Here is an 18,971-nt window from a genome sequence, read left to right as displayed (position 1 = left end):
ATAAAAGGAGTTGGGGAGCAACACTAGCATGAAAAATGTTCTTGGGGTGCCAAATAAGTACTGTGATTGGCCATTTGGTAGCCCCTATGTGGATTGTCAACCTACACTGAGGCTCTGTTTGGCAGCACACCTGGTTTTTATACAACCAAAACTTGCCTGGAATTCAGAAATAAGCTCCTGCTTTGAGGCCACTGGGAGCAACATCCAAGGGGTTGGAGAGCAACATGTTGCTCACGAGCTACTGGTTGGGGATCACTAGCCTTAATGGATAAGGAAAGGCTAAAATTAAGTAAGCTTGATCAGAAAGGTCTATATAAATACACCAGTAAACCCTAAAAGTAATGCTGCTCTGAGTCCTCTGTCAAAAGAAACACCACATTTCTTTCCTTCTATTGTGTACTCATGGGCTTCTGTATCAGACTTCCTGTTTTCAGCTTAAACCTCCAGGGCTTGAGCATGCTCAGTTTGCTCCTCTCTCGCCCTCCCTTCCCCCCTCCTCCCCTCCCTTCCCCCCCTCCTCCCCTCCCTGCTGTTTATATAAACTATAGTAGTACTTATCTGTTATCTACTGTGTTTCCTGTGCTTGAATGTCTGCCCCCATGGCTACACAGCAGCTTGTTTATATAAACTATAGTAGTACTTACCTGTTATCTTCTGTCAAGCCTGTGCTTGAATGGCTGCCCCCATGGCTACACATCAGCTTGTTTATATAAACTATAGTAGTACTTATCTGTTATCTACTGTGTGTCCTGTGCTTGAATGGCTGCCCCCATAGCTACACAACAGCTTGTTTATATAAACTATAGTAGTACTTCTCTGTTATCTACTGTGTTTTTGCTGTTACTGTTCCTTTAAGGATGGTTCTGGCCAGAAACCCAGAGAACAATGGAGTCTCGTGCAAGGATGAATCAGCATTTGCACCGAGAGAAAAGAAATCAAAACAAGAATGAAACAATTGTATTTGTAGCTCTTCATTTTCCTTTAGGCCGCTACACAGAGAAAATCACGCCTGGTTCCATAATCACGGAAGTGCCAGTGTTTTATTCCAGTGTAAATCAGGTGCCACATAACTCAAAGGCCTTCCGCCAACAGCTGAGTACAGTAATAGCTTTATAATGTTGCACCAGCTGGGAAACTCCATTTCCTTCATATTAGTGCAGTGAATTGAGCTAATTACACTGGATTTCCCTCTGTAATTAAATTTTTTAGTAAAGCTATGCCGAGTTAAAAAAAAAAAAAAAACCTGCAACGGCCAAAGGTGAAATAAACAGGTTTGTCTGAGTTCGGAATCAATAACCTTGAGCAGATGCAGCAGGAGTTGTGCAAGTAAAGGGAAACTAAAGTTTATACACTGGGAGATCACCAAACGAGCGGATCTCTCCCCAATATGCCCACATTGAGGTGGGCAATATTGGGAAGATCCGATTGTGGGCCCTAGGGCCCAACGATCGGACCAGAATGGAGGCAATACGGCTGCGCTCCGACGGGATATTTTTACCGTGCCTAATCGACATCTGCCCGATATCGATCGGGGACGCCCGTCAGATGGCCCCACACATGGGCCAACAAGCTGCTGACTTGGTCTGTCACACCTTGTATCGGCCCGTGTATGGGGGCCTTAAAGGACCAGTTACATCATTTTTATTTAAAAAAATTCGTTAGTATACATTGAAAAAAAAACCCACCAAGACGAATTAAACTTTAAAATCGCAAAGTCTTTATTAAGAAATAGCTTACCAAAACTCCGCTTGCACTCCTCTTCAGAAAAGGCGATCATGATCCATCGTGCGGGGCTCGATTTCTCCTCCCTGGCCATCTCCTATAAAGAAGGCAGGGAGGAGAAATCAAGTGTCGCACGGTGGATCACGATCGCCTTTTCTGAAGAGGAGGGCAAGCAAAGTTTCGTTAAGTTATTTCTTAATAAAGTAAACAAACTTTTCTTCATACGAAGATATACCAGCGCTAAAAGCTTAGGGATAGACACCAAAAGAGATAGAGATACAATATAGTGTAGTATTTTCAAATTAGATAAAATATGTAACCCTTTGTGCAGTTACTATATAGTGTGATTTGAGGTCTTCCACCAGGGGGTTTAAAGCCCTTTTTCCGTGCCTTTTATAGATAGTGTGGCCACCTCCTGTGTGGGGTAGTGGGTACTTACAAACGTTTAGGTTTGTCACCAGCATGTAATAAAATCCTTTGTCCCACTCTTGGTAAACTCCAGACTTCTAAAAACATATGCTAAAATCGTGTAAAAACTTCTTTAATATAATAAAAAGATAAAAGTACAGGTTGCACTCACATGTGTGTGCTTATAATAAGCATGAAAAACAGTTCGCAATGGGGTTCTCAAGTCCTGCGGTCCACTTTAGATGTTTCACTTTGCCTGGCGTTTTCGTCTGTTACGACTTTCTCAAGCCTTGAGAAAGTCGTAACAGACGAAACGCGTCGGCTGAACAGTGACGTCATCAGAGGGGGACCAGGAGCGCGTGTCTTACTAACAAACGCCAGTGCAACCTGTACTTTTATCTTTTTATTATATTAAAGAAGTTTTTACACGATTTTAGCATATGTTTTTAGAAGTCTGGAGTTTACCAAGAGTGGGACAAAGGATTTTATTACATGCTGGTGACAAACCTAAACGTTTGTAAGTACCCACTACCCCACACAGGAGGTGGCCACACTATCTATAAAAGGCACGGAAAAAGGGCTTTAAACCCCCTGGTGGAAGACCTCAAATCACACTATATAGTAACTGCACAAAGGGTTACATATTTTATCTAATTTGAAAATACTACACTATATTGTATCTCTATCTCTTTTGGTGTCTATCCCTAAGCTTTTAGCGCTGGTACATCTTCGTATGAAGAAAAGTTTGTTTACATTGTGGTCGATCTGAGGGAGAACAGGTCTTTTACCGGCCAAGGGAGTGAACCGCAGAACCTTGGGATCTTGTCTTTTGTTTATTTCTTAATAAAGACTTTGCCATTTTAAAGTTTAATTTGTCTTGGTGGGTTTTTTTTTGTTCAATGTATACTGACGAAATTATACTTATTTTTTAAAAAAATGTTGGTTACTGGTCCTTTAAGACTTAGAATGACTTTCATTGTTTTCTGTACTGAACACACGAGGGTGAGCTCTGCTTTGCATTCTTCCTTCCTTCTCTGTGCTGCCATAGATATTAGAATTATTTATTTTTATACCTAGGAATTAAATGGGGAGGGGGGGTGTCGGTTGCTCTCACAGCGACTCGGAGGAGCCGTTCTTCACTTTAGCTTTTTATGACCATAAATAACAGAATCTCTGCCTCACAAAAGCTCTAGTCTTTCCCCTCTGAACTTTGCCTTCGTGGCCGTAGATCAAAGCAGGTTTATTGAGTTGGGCTGAGAGAGATAAACATCACAAAGCAAATGCGGATCAAGTAGGAAAGCTGCTGTGGAACAAAAGGCACCGTCACACGGCAGATAAATATAATACACTGGTAAATTCTGTGCTGAAACCCAGTAGCCTGGTAAAAACCGAACAACCTTTTCCCTTTCACAAGGAATTAAACCATGTGCCTGTTCTGTCCAATATCAGTTTATTTGATGGATATACAGACCGAGTCGGCAGCTTATTGGCCCGTGTGTGGGGCCATCCGACAGGCTTCCCCGATCGATATCTGGCAGAAAGTCGGCCAGATCTCGATTGGGCAGGTTAAAAAAAATCCCGTCGGATCTCGGCCGCATCTATGCGTGAATGTGGTCCCCGGATCCGACTGCCCGTATCAGATCCATTATGATCCAATCTTTGTGCCCTAGGGCCCACGATTGGATCAACCTGATATCACCCACTTCAATGTGGACATCTCGGAGAAAGATCTGTATGTTTTTGGCCACCTTAATGGTAGCACTAATGTTACTCTCAACCGTGGATTTCTGTGTTTTTTTGTCCATCTAGATCAGTGATCCCCAACCAGTAGCTCATGAATAACATGTTGCTCTCCAACCCCTTGGATGTTGCTCTCAATGGCCTCAAAGCAGGAGCTTATTTTTTAATTCCAGGCTTGGAGTCAAGTTTTGGTTTCATAAAAACCAGGTGCATTGCCAAACAGAGTCTCAATGTAGGTTGACAATCCACATAGGGGCTACTAAATGGCCAATAACAGCCCTTATTTGGCACCCCAGGAACATTTTTTATGCTGATGTTCCTCCCCAACTCCATTTACTTCTAAGTGTTGTTCACGGGTTCTAAAGGTTGGGGATCCCTGATCTAGATTCACAGCTAATTAGCATTTGAATTGTATCAATATCTAGTTTTATCTCATTGCATTTATTTATTGTAGGCACTAACACTAGGCTTATACATTGGGGCAAGAATTGCACCCATCACAGCCTCCACTCCCAGATAGGGATTTATGTTTTTTTTGTGTATCTAGATTCACAGCTTATAAACCCTTTTGAATTGTATGATTGTCAATAGATTTCTTCTTGCACTTTTACTTATGTTAGGTTCTAATTCTAGGTACTTAAATTGTTGCAAGAGTTGCGCCATTTGCTTACCCCCACTTCCAGAAAGGGATTTTTGTGAATCTAGATTTACAGCTTTTTAGCCTTTTCAATTGTTTCAATGTCCATAATTATCTTATTACATTCATTCATGGTAGGGACTAATTCTAGATGCATTAATTGGTGCAAGAGTTGCGCCCATTGCTTAGCTCCGCTTCTAGGGAGGAATTTTTGTGCCTCAGAATTCACAGCCTTTGTCTGTGTCCAGATTTATATGATATGTAAGGTCCTTAACACTGGGCATTCTGTGATGATCTTTAGACAACAATAACAACACATTTCCATTGGTCCAAACATGTCACTAATGTTTCTGTTTTCCCCACCTTTTTTTTTTTTTTTTAGAAAATCTGAAGAGGAACAAACATTTCCACAGCAAAAGGAGGAAACCCGAAGAGGATGAAAAGAAATTAATTTTGAAAAGGCTGCGCGCGGACAATATTTCAGACTTTTCAGAGAGCAGCGACTCCGAAAATTCAAATAAAAGGATAATAGATTCTTCCTCGGAGCAAAATTCCGAGAACGAGTTGAAAAGCAAGAACACTTCAAAGATAAATGGAGACGAGGGAAAATCCCAAAGTAGCGACGGGGCTGAGGAACAGACACTAATAGATAGACATTCTCCCTGGGATGAAATACAGGACGATAAAAAGGAAGCCGAGAGGATGAAGTCAGCTGAGTCCCAGCTGCAGGAAGATAATCCTCCGTTTCACTTATCGGAACAGACAGCACTTTATGAGCAGAATCCCAATCACCCACATGTTCTAGATAGCGTAGCGGAGAAGAACAACACTACGGAATTGTTGCAGGTTGAGTCGCTCTGCACCAAAGCTCCCACGCCAAAAAATGCCATTGTCTTAAATAATGAAAACAATGGCAATGAGGCTGCCCAAGAAAGCGGCTCCGGCACGTTCGACTCACAGCCCGTTCCCAAAGTGGAGTTACAAAGCGGCGAATTAAAGTCTTCCTACGGAAGTATCAATTTTTCGGATATAAAGAAGCAGGATCCAGAGCACGCGTGGAACGAGATGAACAGCAAGGGAGATTTAGCGCATTCGGGGGTTTTAAAGAATTGCCAGTCGGCCAAGGAGGCCCACGAGAGGGAGAAAATCCAGCATGGCTCTGTGATTGGTTGCACTTCCCTAACGGATGAGCAGAAGAGGCTTCAGAAGCAAACCCTGGACGCTATGAAGGCCAAACCTCACATCCCAGAGGTTTCAAGTAAAATAAAGTACACCGCCTCTCCTGATGGGTTAAAGTCGCGCTCCGTCCACTCCCCAGACCTCGTCAAGCAGAAAGTGAATTACTATAACAGTCAGACATCTGGGATTGTAAGGTCCTCCGGCAAGTTGGATTGCGACCTTCACCGATCCAGTTTTCACCCGGTGGCCACCAGAGTGAGCGCCATTGAGTCTATTAAAAGTCCTCTTATCATTGACAAAAATGAACACTTTACCGTTTACAGGGACCCAGCACTTGTTGGACCAGAGACTGCAGCTAATCACTTATCTTCTTATTTGCACCAGCATAACTTTGCTCTTCATTCTCCAGCTCATCGAACATGTTTACCTCCAAACAGCCATCACCCGGCATTAACAGGAAACCCTCATCTACTCACATCCTCCTCAAACCAAGCATCTATAGCTGCTATTAATAGTCACCCGCTTGGCAGTGCATCACATCATCCGGTTCATCATTCTCATTTGCTACCGGCAGTGTTACCTGGCATGAACCCAGGTTCATTACTAGGTGGCCACCCACAGCTAGAGACTGCACACGCCAGCAGCCTTAGTCACTTGGCATTGGCACATCAACAGCAGCAGCAAATGTTACAGCATCAGTCTCCACACCTTCTCGGCCAAGCTCACCCTTCGGCTTCTTACAACCAGCTGGGACTTTATCCAATCATCTGGCAGTATCCAAATGGAAGCCATGCTTACTCCGCTCTTGGTCTGCCATCGTCAAAATGGGTTCATACCGAGAATCATGTCGGTGCTGAGGCCTCCATGAGACGGGTAAGAAGATATTGAACTTCTTAGGTTATTGTAATGAAAGTTTATTCTTGGTTTTGCCATCAGTTGATGATTTAATAATGCCAATACTATAGGAATTCTTCTTTCAGCAGTAACTAATAGGTGGTGAAGGAATGGATGAATCTGTAGTTGTATTGGTTAATTTGTGTGGAAAACATTTGCAGTTATATATCAGGGTAGAGATGATCTGGGCATCCAAAGTTGACCTTTTGAAGGCCCATGTCCTCCTAGACTCTAGTGTAGAGATGATCTGGGCATCCAAAGTTGACCTCTTGAAGGCCAATGTCCTCCTAGACTCTAGTGTAGAGATGATCTGGGCATCAAAAGCTGATCTCTTGAAGGCCCATGTCCTCCTAGACTATAGTGTAGAGATGATCTGGGCATCAAAAGTTGACATTTTGAAGGCCCTTGTCCTCATAGACTCTAGTGTAGAGATGATCTGGGCATCCAAAGTTGACCTCTTGAAGGCCCATGTCCTCCTAGACTATAGTGTAGAGATAATCTGGGCATCAAAAGTTGACCTCTTGAAGGCCCATGTCCTCCTAGACTATAGTGTAGAGATGATCTGGGCATCAAAAGTTGACCTCTTGAAGGCCCATGTCCTGACCTAGACTATAGTGTAGAGATGATCTGGGAATCCAAAGTTGATCTCTTGAAGGCCCATGTCCTCCTAGACTCTAGTGTAGAGATGATCTGGGCATCTAAAGTTGACCGCTTGAAGGCTCATTTCCTCCTAGACTCTAGGACATGGGCCTTCAGTAGACTATTAGCCTGGTGACATCAATGGTGCAATGACCAGCACTGAGCATGCTCATTAAGCAGCTGCAAATCTCCAGAGCACACTAGGCATATGCAGTGCCACCAACACACCAGGGTGTAGGCTGACCAATTGCAGAGAAATAGTTAAAGGGCTACTGTCGTGATTTTATGATGTAGATTTTATTTCTGAATTGCACTGTTATTATATATTGCAGACAATTCACTCTACAATCTAAAATTTAATTCCTGAACCAGCAAGTGTATTTTTCATTTATCTATAATATTGGTGTTTAGGCAGCCATCTCAGTTCATTTTGCCTGGTCATGTGTTTTCAGAAAGAGCCAGCACTTTAGGATGGAACTGCTGTCCATAATTGGTCAAATCTGCTTGTTCTGTCCAGGTTTCTCCCAGTTATCTGCTCTGTGGTATTAATTATCCCTTTACTAGAGAAAAGCCATTGTCCGACTTGGCAGAGCCTCGGAAATCCCACCAGTTGTGTTTTGAAATGGTGCCTAATATTTGGCAAGTGCCGCAAGACTTTCCTTCTCCTTTAATGTGAGCCCTGCACCAACTGACAGTTTATTTTTAAGGGCTGGAATCCTGAACATGAACTTCTGTGTTGAGGAAAGTGGAAATGAATTGTGGGGAGGCTGGGATATAATACTATACTTCTGCTCCAGGACACCAATGTAAACATCTGGCTGGAATCATTTATAAAAATGCATTTTTTTCCATGTACAGTCATATATCATTTGCCTTTCAACTGTGCAGAGTCCAGGTTAACTCTGTGGGATAAAGGCGGGTTACATGGAGCTGCAGGGGTTATTAAGAACCAGTGTTAGAATGTGTGTAAAGTGCTGAGCACATTCCTGTATAGAACTCACCAGCGTTTTATACAATGACTGTCAGCTCCTGTTTCTTTCCACAGCGGGAGAGTCTTGTCTAACACAGGGTCCAGGCTCAATCTGATACGTCTGGCACACAAAGAGCTTTTGATGGGCAGCGTTCTTTTTCCATTCCATCCCTTAATCCAATATGGGCCATCAGATACTGCAGGGTTACACTCACTTTCTGTTGTAAGGGCTGGTTCATCTTTAGGGTCAGGGCACACAGGCAGATTCAGGAAGATTAGCCGCCCGGCGACAAATCTCTTCTTCAGGCGACTAATCTCCCCGAACTGCCTTCCCGCCGGCTAAAATGTAAATCACCGGAGGGATGGCACTCGGCGACTAATCTCCCCGAATCTACCTGTGACTCTTAAGTTAACGTTTAGTGTGTTATAGAATGGCTAATTGTAAGCAACTTTTTAATTCTGACTTTCAAATGGGGGGTCACTAAAAGCCAAAGCTATGTAAGACTACAAATGTATTGTTATTGCTACTTTTTATTACTCATCTTTATATGCAGGCCTCTCCTATTCATATTCAAATCATGGCATGGTTGCTAGGGTAATTTGGACCCAGAGCTGCTGAATGTTCTTTTAAAGGTGCACAACCCCTTTAACGATTCCCGAGTTGCCTCTTTTATATGTACATTGTTGTTTTGTGGTCAAACCTATATATTATGCATAATATATTTACACACGCACTCTGAGCCAGTCTTATATTGATGAGGGTGCTGGGTCGAAACACTGTATATATTTCAAAGGGACCTGCAGTCTAATTATTCTCGTCATCATTATTTATTTGTTCACGGATGCACAAGTTTGAACAATAATGACGATTCACTGACTTTGCTGTGCGGGTCTCTTTGAACTCTATATATATATATATATATATATATATATATATATATATATATATATATATATATATATATATATATATATATGACGTATAGTTTTTTTTTATTGGTATATGAGTGACTGAGAGTGGTTATTGATCAGGAAAGGATATTGTCTTGCTATACGTGCCACTTGTATTTTGAATTTCTAATAACATTTTCTACCTCCTATTTTTTTTTTTTTTTTTTTCTCATTGTAGAACACTGCTAGTCCCTGGCTGCACCAACCTACACCTGTGACTTCAGCAGAAAGTCTCCTAATCGGTCACCTACCCGTGCGCCCATCCAGTGCAGACGCACACCGGCCAATCAAGCTGCACTCGAGCCCCCCTTTGTCCAAAGCAGCAGCAGAACACCACAAGGAGTAAGTGTGCCACCATCAATGAGAGGTGCTTTATCTATTGGCTCCCAGCCCTGTGCTAGATCAGCTGATTTAGGGTGCTAATTTTAGCCATCCGTCCGCTAGTTGGACATGTATGCTTAAATATAGGCCAACAATAAAAAAGCTTTTTATTTAAAGCAGTTATTAAAGCTCATTACTTAACACTGGGTGGTCCAACAACCCCTCCAGGGTATCCTTATGGCCCTCAGCCTGCCCATGGCATTTCATATTTAGCACAGCAGTTGCTTTATTGTTGTCTCTGTTTACTCATTTTTTTCTCTCCCCTCTTGAACAGAGATATCGACAAGAAACCTTTCAGCGATCCCTTGCGCTCAATTGCAACGATAAAGTCTGAACATGAACACGGCCGGACTCACGCTGGCAAAGAGAGCCATTTACACAGACATTATATGGAACCTGTCCTGAGCCACTCTAAGCTGCACCGGTCCCACCAGGATTCCGGAGAAAGGACAAATAAATACAAAGAGGATCATAGGCGAATTCTTCAGGAAAATACAGAAGCGTCTCCCTTTCCGATGAAGGGGAAAGCACACGAGAACGAACGGGACAGTTACCCCAGAGTCACTCCCATCGTCTCCTCCAGCCCCAAGAGCCACACAGTGAAACAGGAGAACAATGTCGATCGCCATATCAACGAGCTGTATAAACTGAAGAACTCTGTCTCTCAGAATTTGCCGCAAAGCAACTATTTTACCACCTTATCCAACAGCGTGGTGAATGATCCGCCACGGTCGTTTGCATCAAAGGAGGTGGTGAACTTGTACCCGGAAAAGCAGAATTCAGCCCCGTCCTCTGCCAATTCCTACATGTCGTCCCTCTCCAGGCCGCCGCCGCTTATCAAGCACCAGCCTGAAGAAGCAACGGTGGGCAAGCTGAACGAGCAGCTTTCTCAGCAAGTGGCAAGTCACACCATCACTTCCTACCGAGGAGACAGCAGAAGTCCCACCCAGTTGTCCATTTCATCCACCAACCCTCTCCGTAGCATGCCTGCTTTGCATAGAGCCCCTGTTTTTCACCCACCCATCCATCACAGCCTGGAGAGAAAAGACGCCAGTTACAGTAATCTCTCACCGCCGACCTTAACTCCGGTACAGCCGGTGAGCACAGGCAGCAAAATACAAGAGCTTCAGAAGCCTCCAACTCTAGTTCCTGAGCTCAAAGAAGGTTCCAGCACATACAAGAAGATTTCCGAGAAAAGCATCCAGGACGGATGGAAAACCAATGAGAAGCAGAACCACAACAAAGTGTGGATCCCTGAAAAGAATAACGGCAAGACTCAATCTGCGACTGCCTCTGTTATTGTCCGCCCATCATCGATTGCAAAGTATGATCCCATTCCAATAGCGCAGACCCTCCCAAAGGAGAGAGTTGTGGATAAACCTGGGGTAAATCAGATTGATTGCATCAAACCCCTGGAATCCCGAGAGACTGTGAGGAACATCCAGCCAACTGTCAACTCAGATAGCGCTCATGTCAATTTGGAGAAGAGTTCTCCGGTTCCCTCCGTTGCCCCGGCGGCCAGTATAATGTGCAGCACGAAAACTGATGTGACCACCTCTGCCCCTACGACCACAAGTGTTTCCAGCAGCAGCGAATCAGAGGTGACCTATTCCTTGTCCAACTACTCTGTGTCAGCTTGTGCTGTGATAGAATGTAACACCTCAAAAGCTGGAAACCCAACCAGCGCCCAAAATCCAGAGAGCCAGCTCATCAACCCGGCTCCGGTTACTCCAGTGAGTGGCAAGGCTATAAGTGCAATTCAACCCAACGTTGCCTATTCCAGTTCCACTGACTTCATCCACCTGAAGAAGCACAAGGCGGCCTTGGCGGCAGCTCAGCTCAAAAGCACGAACGCCAGCGAGACGGAGCCCAGTGCTGTGAAAAATCCCAAATTACCTGCCTCCAGTTCTCCGGACAGCAACGTGGCCTGCAGTTCAGCCAATGCATCAAGCACTTTAGGCAACGGGCCTGTTGCCCAGCCTAACTACCACACAAAACTAAAAAAGGCTTGGCTTACGAGACACTCGGAAGAAGATAAAAACATTAACAAACCGGAAAGCACAGGCAGCACATTGGTCTCGGAAATCATCAAGCCTTGCACTGTCAATCTCATAGCCTCGACCTCCGGCGAGCTTCAGAATAACATCGACCTCCGAGCGCAGGATGATAAATCCCCAAAAGAGGACAGGCTGACCAGGAGGAGAGTAAAAAGGACTTACGAATCCGGCTCGGAGAGCGAGGACTCTGACGGAAGTGAGAGCAGGTCGGGGCAAAGGCTCAAGCGTCAGCCTAAGCCAACGTATAAAAAGAAGCAAAATGATATGCAGAGAAGGACAAACACGGACAAAGAGGAGGAAATCAAACCCAACGGCATTCTCAGCCGGATTGCAAAGGAGAAGAGCAAACTGAAGCTGCAGAGCAACAACAGCAGTAGTGAGTATCTCTGGGAACGTGGGATCAAAGGGAAAGGAGAAGGGTTTCCGGCCCCATATGAAATGCATGTGTTTTTGTTTAGCCGAAGGGTCAGGTTCTCCTTTTGTGGATTTTTCCTGGAAGCCGTCCATGACTCATGGCGTGTTAGACCTCGCTGTTATTCTAAGCCCTGTAAGGGAAACACAGTCTTCCTCGCTTAAAGGGCTAGTTCACTGTTAACTTTAAGGACGGTTATTTTAGACCATTTGCAGTTGGTCTGCATTTGGATTCTGAATTCTCTACAGTTAGCAATTTAAGCAGCAGTAAGGGGAGGCTAATCATTTAGAAAGAGTTTAAACAAAATATGAAGACCAATTATTGTTCAGATTAGGGCTGTCCAGTCTGAGGCTTGAGGGCCCTCCTTGGGGGTTTTTATTGCTCCCGGCCACTGTGACGTTAAACTATAGCTCTTCCCCTTTAATAATGATTTCATCAATGAAAACAAAGATTATGTAGACTGATCCAACACCACAGGGACTCATTTACCCACCCATAGGATAAGGACCTCTGTAAGGTTTTCCAACTGCAGCTGAACTACAACTCCCAGTATCATGTTACCCCTCCATGTTAATAGTTACAGTTCTGCCAAAGGCCAAAAAAAAATAAAAAGAATTTGCTTTCTTCATTTTGCCGGCAGCTGGCTGAAAAAAAGCAAATTTCTGATTGGTTGCTGTGTTTTACTGCAAATGTGCCCAGTGTTGATTGTGTAGGCAAATAATTAATTGGGCGTTTTTATCATGAATAATATGAGTAAAGTGCCCGTGGCTGTGCCCAGGCAGTGACCCACAAGGCTTGCAATCTGGCAGCGTGATACTTCATTGATAATTGGATTCTGGGCAAAATTGTTGGTTTTGACACTTGTAACTCCAGAAAAAATGTGATAAATAAATATCCCTGATATTTTCCCTTCCCCCCAGAACACCCACAGTGTCAGCCATACAATGCCGGCATTCTCTTCTAATCCCAGTGTTCAGTTCCTCCCATCTATTCATGTCAGGGATAAGCATTGAGAAGCCCTGTAACTGGAGCTGCGCTCTCATCTGGCAGTTGGGGCGCAAGTGACTGGCGTATTTATCCAGTCTGCCTCAGTACCGGGCAAATTTGCCGTTCTGTATTCAGCCGACTGTGTTTGTCTCCCCCCTTGCGGTATTTTTATTCCTCTCTGCTCTAAAATGACAGAAATGTAACCACGCTCCGAAGGTTTCACTTCCCAGGGCCGCCGGGTTACGGAGCTCGCCATTAGCACGGTGACAGGAGGCTGGAGTAATAAATGGCTCGGCTGCTCAATAAATGGCTTTGAACAGTAGGAGAGAGAGAGATGGAGGGCTGAGAATGGCAGGTCACTGTCACCTCACTCCTGGCTTCTTAATCACGGGGCACAAATTGACTGCGCTGTTTAGTAAGCTCCCTCGCCTCCCACCCACAATGCATTGCAAATACTCAGTCTGCATAGTAGTGAAATTCTCATGGTATCAGAGCCTTGTCTGCACAGACCTACAGGGCAATTAAGCTGCTATTTTACTAGGGATTCAGTTCAGTAATCGGCCTTTTTCAGCAGGATTGGTATTCCCTGTGCCGGGCAGAACCAAATCGGAATCCTTAAAGTCATGTGACTTTTCGTCACAAAACAAGAAAGTATGAAATGTTTCTCTTTCCCCTCACTGATTTGCATATGCAAATTAGGGTTTGTATTCGGCCAAATCTTTCACGGGGGATTCGGCCGAATCCAAAATGGTGTATTCGGTGCATCCCTATATTTTACCCAGACCTGCCTGTAGTTGAGAGTAGGGTTCATCTGTCCGTGTCCTGTAGCACCAGAGCATGGCACCACTCAGGGGTCACTAGTGATATCGGAAAGTTATTATTATCAAGTTATTTCCCTTTAAAGGAGAAGGAAAGGTTAAAACTAAGTAAGCTTGATCAGAAAGGTCTATATAAATACACCAGTAAACCCTCAAAGTAATGCTGCTCTGAGTCCTCTGTCAAAAGAAACACCACATTTCTTTCCTTCTATTGTGTACTCATGGGCTTCTGTATCAGACTTCCTGTTTTCAGCTTAAACCTCCAGGGCTAGGGCTTGAGCATGCTCAGTTTGCTCCTCTCCCCCTCCTCCCCTTCCTGCTGTAATCTGAGCCCAGATCTATAAGTGAGCAGGGAGAGACTCAGGCAGGAAGTGATGTCACACCTAGCTAATATGGCAGCTGCTATACTAAACAAACAGAGCTTTTTACTCCGGTATGCTAAAAACATTCTACAGAGTAAGGACATGCAAAAATGTAATCAGTGAACAGCCTCTTTGACATCTTTAGATACGTGTCACTCTGGTTGTTAAAAGGTAAACAGTGAGGCTGCAGCATTCCCTTAATCACTTAGAAATCCTTCTCCTCCTCTAACCCACACAACCCCCTCCCTCAGGAATTTGCTTTGGCTATTGACTTTTGAGCATGCTCAGATCTTCCCAGCTCAGATTGCTAGCGCTCCGAGTGCCATCCCCCCGGCAATTTAGTTTCTAGCCGGCAGGAAGGCAGTTCGGGGAGATAAGTCGCCCGAAGAAGAGGCAATTTGTCGCCGGGCGACTAATCTCCCCAAATCTCCACGTGTATCTCTACCCTTAAGCAGACGGTGTATGATAATGATCTCTCCTTAATGTCTGTCTTCTGCCCCTCCATCCCCTGATATAAATGAGGATGATTATATTTTAATCGATGTTGGAAGTGAAATTGGCAGGAGAACTTTAGCCTTATATTGTTGGTTGGGGTTGTGATTAAACAGCCTGTGCCAGACCCCTGTTTCCATTGAGGAATGTCTGTTTGGAGCAGGAATCTGGACACACCAGTTGTGCCTTAGAGAACAGCGCCCTCTAGTGGATGTCTGGGGAGGAATTATTCTACCACTTGTAAATTGCTTATTTATATCTAAAATATATTCATGTATCGGCTCCAGTGTGGTTTTTTGCTTTATATCTCTATAAACGTTGCATCCTGGGAGTTGTAGTTTATCAACATCATGTTGACTGTAGGCAGCCAGGCTCTGATCTAGATCCATATAATATGTTGCTATGGCCTTGCCCTTCCCTGAAAACTCTGAATGTGACTTATTGAGGTTTTTTTAAAGGGCCACGGTCTCCATTAGGCCCTAAGGGGAGGGTAGAATATCCCTCTGCAGAAACACAACTCACACATACGCCAACTGAAATCACGTTCTTGTGATGCCTTTGCAGCTGGAATTCCTCGCTCAGTGTTAAAAGACTGGCGGAAGGTGAAGAAGCTCAAGCAGACGGGCGAATCCTTCTTACAGGACGACTCCTGCTGCGAGATCGGACCCAACCTCCAGAAGTGCAGAGAGTGTCGGCTCATTCGCACCAAGAAAGGGGAAGAATCCACCCACTCACCTGTGTTTTGCAGATTCTATTACTTCCGAAGGTAAGTCCTGCTTCATATATATATATATATATATATAATATAATGCACCAAATCCAGGATTCGGTTTGGGATTCAGCCTTTTTCGGCAGGATTCGGACGAATCCTTCCCTCCCTGCCAAATCCTAATTTGCACATGCAAACTAGGGGCAGGGAGGGAAATCACATGACTTTTTGTCACAAAACAAGGAAGTAAAAATGTTTTCCCTTTCCCACCCCTAATTTGCATATGCAAATTTGGATTTGGTTCAGTATTTGGCTGTATCTTTTCTAAAGGATTTGGGGGTTCGGCTGAAATCCAAAATGGTGGATTCGATACATCCCTAATATATATATATATATATATAATTACATTGGAGCCATATACACCAACGGTGGTCTCTGGGAACACCCCAAGAATGTAAGTGAGCACCCTTGGTTGTTACTGATTCGCTGAACGTGTGTCTGTAGGTTATCGTTCAGTAAAAACGGAGTGGTGCGAATAGACGGCTTTTCCTCTCCGGATCAGTACGACGACGAATCCCTGAGCCTGTGGTCACACGAGCATTACGAAGATGAGGAGCTGGACCTGGAAACAGTCAAATACGTCTTGGCTTATATCGGAGACAAGTTCTGCCAGCTGGTCACCTCTGAGAAAGCCGCCATGTCCTGGGTGAAAAAGGATGGTAAGTGAACGCAGCGAGTCATGTGATCGTCCAAATACCTTTTGGTCACATGTAAAACCTTGGGGGGGGGGTGGCACGTTCCCCCCCCTCCCCCGATGTTTTGGTCAGTGTCAACACAGGTGTTTCTCTGCCACCTGCCTAGTGAACCCATTTGCATGATGCCGAAGGAGCTGCCATGTTGCTTGCTCTAAAGTGTGTCCATTAAAGGGGATGTTCATCTTTGAGTTAACTTTTAGTATGATGAAGAGAGTGATATTCTGAGACAATTTGCAATTGGTTTTCATTTTTTATAATTTGTGTTTTTTTTTTAGTTATTTAGCTTTTAATTCAGCAGCTCTCCAGTTTGCAATTTCAGCCATCTGGTTGCTAGGGTCCAAATTACCCTAGCAACCATGCATTGATTTGAATAAGAGACTGGAATATGAATAGGAGAGGCCTGAATAGAAAGATGAATAAAAAAAGTAGCAATAATAATACATTTGTAGCCTTACAGAGCATTTGTTTTTAGATGGGGTCAGCGACCCCCATTTGAAAGCTGGAAGAAGGCAAATAAAGAAAAAACTATAACAAATAAATAATGAAGGCTAATTGAAAAGTTGCTTAGAATTGGCCAGTCTATAACATACTAAAAGTTAACATAAAGGTGAACCACCCCTTTAATATAAATTATGGCTCTAGGGGCCTCATTCTCCTGTGAGCCCTTTTCCTGATGGGGAGGCCGACGTGTATTACACCCGTAGGGGGCTGATGTATCTATTCTATAAACGGTGCCTTGTGCTGGTATCCCATCATGCATCAGGAGCAAGCACGCGGGATTAGAAAGGAAACCGTTCTCGTATCGCAGGTGTTACAGGTTCTGCAATGTTTTTCGTTTCAGCTAAAATCGCGTGGAAGCGCGCAGTGCGTGGGGTGCGGGAAATGTGTGACGCCTGCGAGGCCACCTTGTTCAACATCCACTGGGTCTGCCAGAAATGTGGCTTTGTGGTGTGTCTGGATTGTTACAAAGCAAAGGAAATGAAAATATCTCGAGGTCAGTAGCTCATGTCTGCCCGCCACTGCCAGAAGTGCTTATCAAGCCGTCCTGCGAGACCGGCCAATCTGCTGAACTGCTGTCTGTTTTTCTGCTCCCCCCCCACCTTCCTGTCATTAAACTGGGACGTTTCCTCATTTCCCCTCACCCTTCAGCTTTAACTCTTTCAATAAGGTTTGGCTCGGAGACAGGAATGTACCAATTTGTCTGGGGGGGGGGTTCCCGGGCTGCTAAGCTTCACCTCTGCTAATAAACTGTTTTGTTTTTGGGGGGGTTGTGTGAACCCCGGCTATACCTGCCCCCACATGCAAGTTACTGACAAGTGTGTGATCAGCCACATCTGCTTCTCAAACTCCAGCCCCTTCCCAACACGCACATAAGGGGTTAAATAACCAGAAGCAAATGTGTTTTGATTGGACAATGTACTTCCTATGCAGAGTGTATATAAATTAGGGATGCACTGAATCCACTATTTTGGATTCGGCCGAACCACCGAATCCTTCACGAAAGATTTGGCCGAATACCGAATCCTAATTTGCACATGCAAATTAGGGGTGGGAAGGGGGAAACATTTTTTACTTCCTTGTTTTGTGACACTAAGTCACGTGATTTCCCTCCCCGCCCCTAATTTTCATATGCAAATTAGGATTCGGTTCGGCTGGCCTGATGGATTCGGCCAATTCTGAATCCTGCTGAAAAAGGCCAAATCCCGAACCGAATCCTGGATTCAGTGCAGCCCTAATATATATATATACAGTATGTGCTCAGGATCTGCCTGGTGGAATAATAACACAAAGTGCAAGACTTCCATGACGCCTCTCTGTTTAAAGGGGAACTATCACAAAGTGAAAATTTAATATATTAACTTCCATCATACTGAAACTTTCTAAATACAATCAATTAAATATTATGTAGTGTTTCTGAAATAATCAAGTTTATGTTCACTATTCCTCTCTGGGTGTCAGATATTCATTGACAGTTAGATCCAATATATCTTATAGGGGGGCTCCTTTTGCCTAGAAGATGTATTAGAGCTCACTATTAAAATCACCAGACATCATGTCTCTCTACATGCAGAATTTGTGCAAAAGGCAGTTATTTTGTTAGATTTTGTTTGTACTGGAATCAGTTATTTGAGTGAGCTCTAATATATCTGCTAGGAAAGGAGCCCCCTATAAGATATATTGGATCTAACTGTCATTGAATATCTGACACCCAACTGCTGAATGAAGAGAGAATAAGAAGAAACAGATGCTGAGAGAGGAATAGTGAAGATAAACTTGATTATTTCAGAAACCATTGCCCTTATATCCAGGAAGCTTAATCAGCATTTAGGACAATATTAGAGCAATGCCAAATGGCTCTGGTTTGTGCAGAAATTCCATTTGTATTAGAAGGGAAATTGGATTGTAAGTTTAATGGGGGGAAAAAGAAATCTGAGGCTGAAGTTTCTGGGAACATGTAACGTCGGCCTCCTCCGCTGGCTCCATCTCTGCAGTTTCCTGAGGAACAGAGAGTTATTGGTCTCTAAATGGAATCGTCCAGTGTTGGGTACAGGCCACAGCCCCTCATGATATCACTGTAGCTCTGTTTTGTTCTGTGGGAGGCTGGGGTGGGGGAACATTACGTGGATAGTGTAGGGGGGACCACCAGGGGCAGTTGTATTCAAAGGGGGGGAATTAAAGCAAATCTGTTGCTACTGCTGCAAAGTGGGTTTAATAGGATACAGCGGGCATTAACCCCTAGCAAACCAATCTGTAATTAGCATTAGTGCACAGAGTTAGGGTCAGGGCACACAGGTAAAATTCGGGGCGACTAATCTCCTCTTCTATAATAAACAATTTGAAAACAGACCCCGGAAGCA

At 44.1% G+C, this 18,971-nt stretch overlaps 1 protein-coding gene across 2 annotated transcripts in view; it reads left to right on the top strand.

The window, feature by feature from the left end:
- jmjd1c.L (jumonji domain containing 1C L homeolog) overlaps positions 1–18,971 on the top strand; it is a 226,646-nt gene that overhangs the window by 192,356 nt on the left and 15,319 nt on the right. For both annotated transcript variants that reach the window (XM_018225114.2, XM_018225115.2), the window contains 6 exons: positions 4,890–6,559; positions 9,319–9,482; positions 9,796–11,954; positions 15,214–15,415; positions 15,863–16,077; positions 16,955–17,107. In XM_018225114.2, the coding sequence (XP_018080603.1) occupies positions 4,890–6,559; positions 9,319–9,482; positions 9,796–11,954; positions 15,214–15,415; positions 15,863–16,077; positions 16,955–17,107 (4,563 nt within the window). The remainder of the gene's footprint in view (positions 1–4,889; positions 6,560–9,318; positions 9,483–9,795; positions 11,955–15,213; positions 15,416–15,862; positions 16,078–16,954; positions 17,108–18,971) is intronic.

This window comes from Xenopus laevis, chromosome 7L, assembly GCF_017654675.1.
Source record: "Xenopus laevis strain J_2021 chromosome 7L, Xenopus_laevis_v10.1, whole genome shotgun sequence".
NCBI lineage: Eukaryota > Metazoa > Chordata > Amphibia > Anura > Pipidae > Xenopus > Xenopus laevis.
The sequence above is the reverse complement of the archived record's forward strand: the minus strand, read 5'-3'. Positions and strand labels throughout refer to the sequence as shown.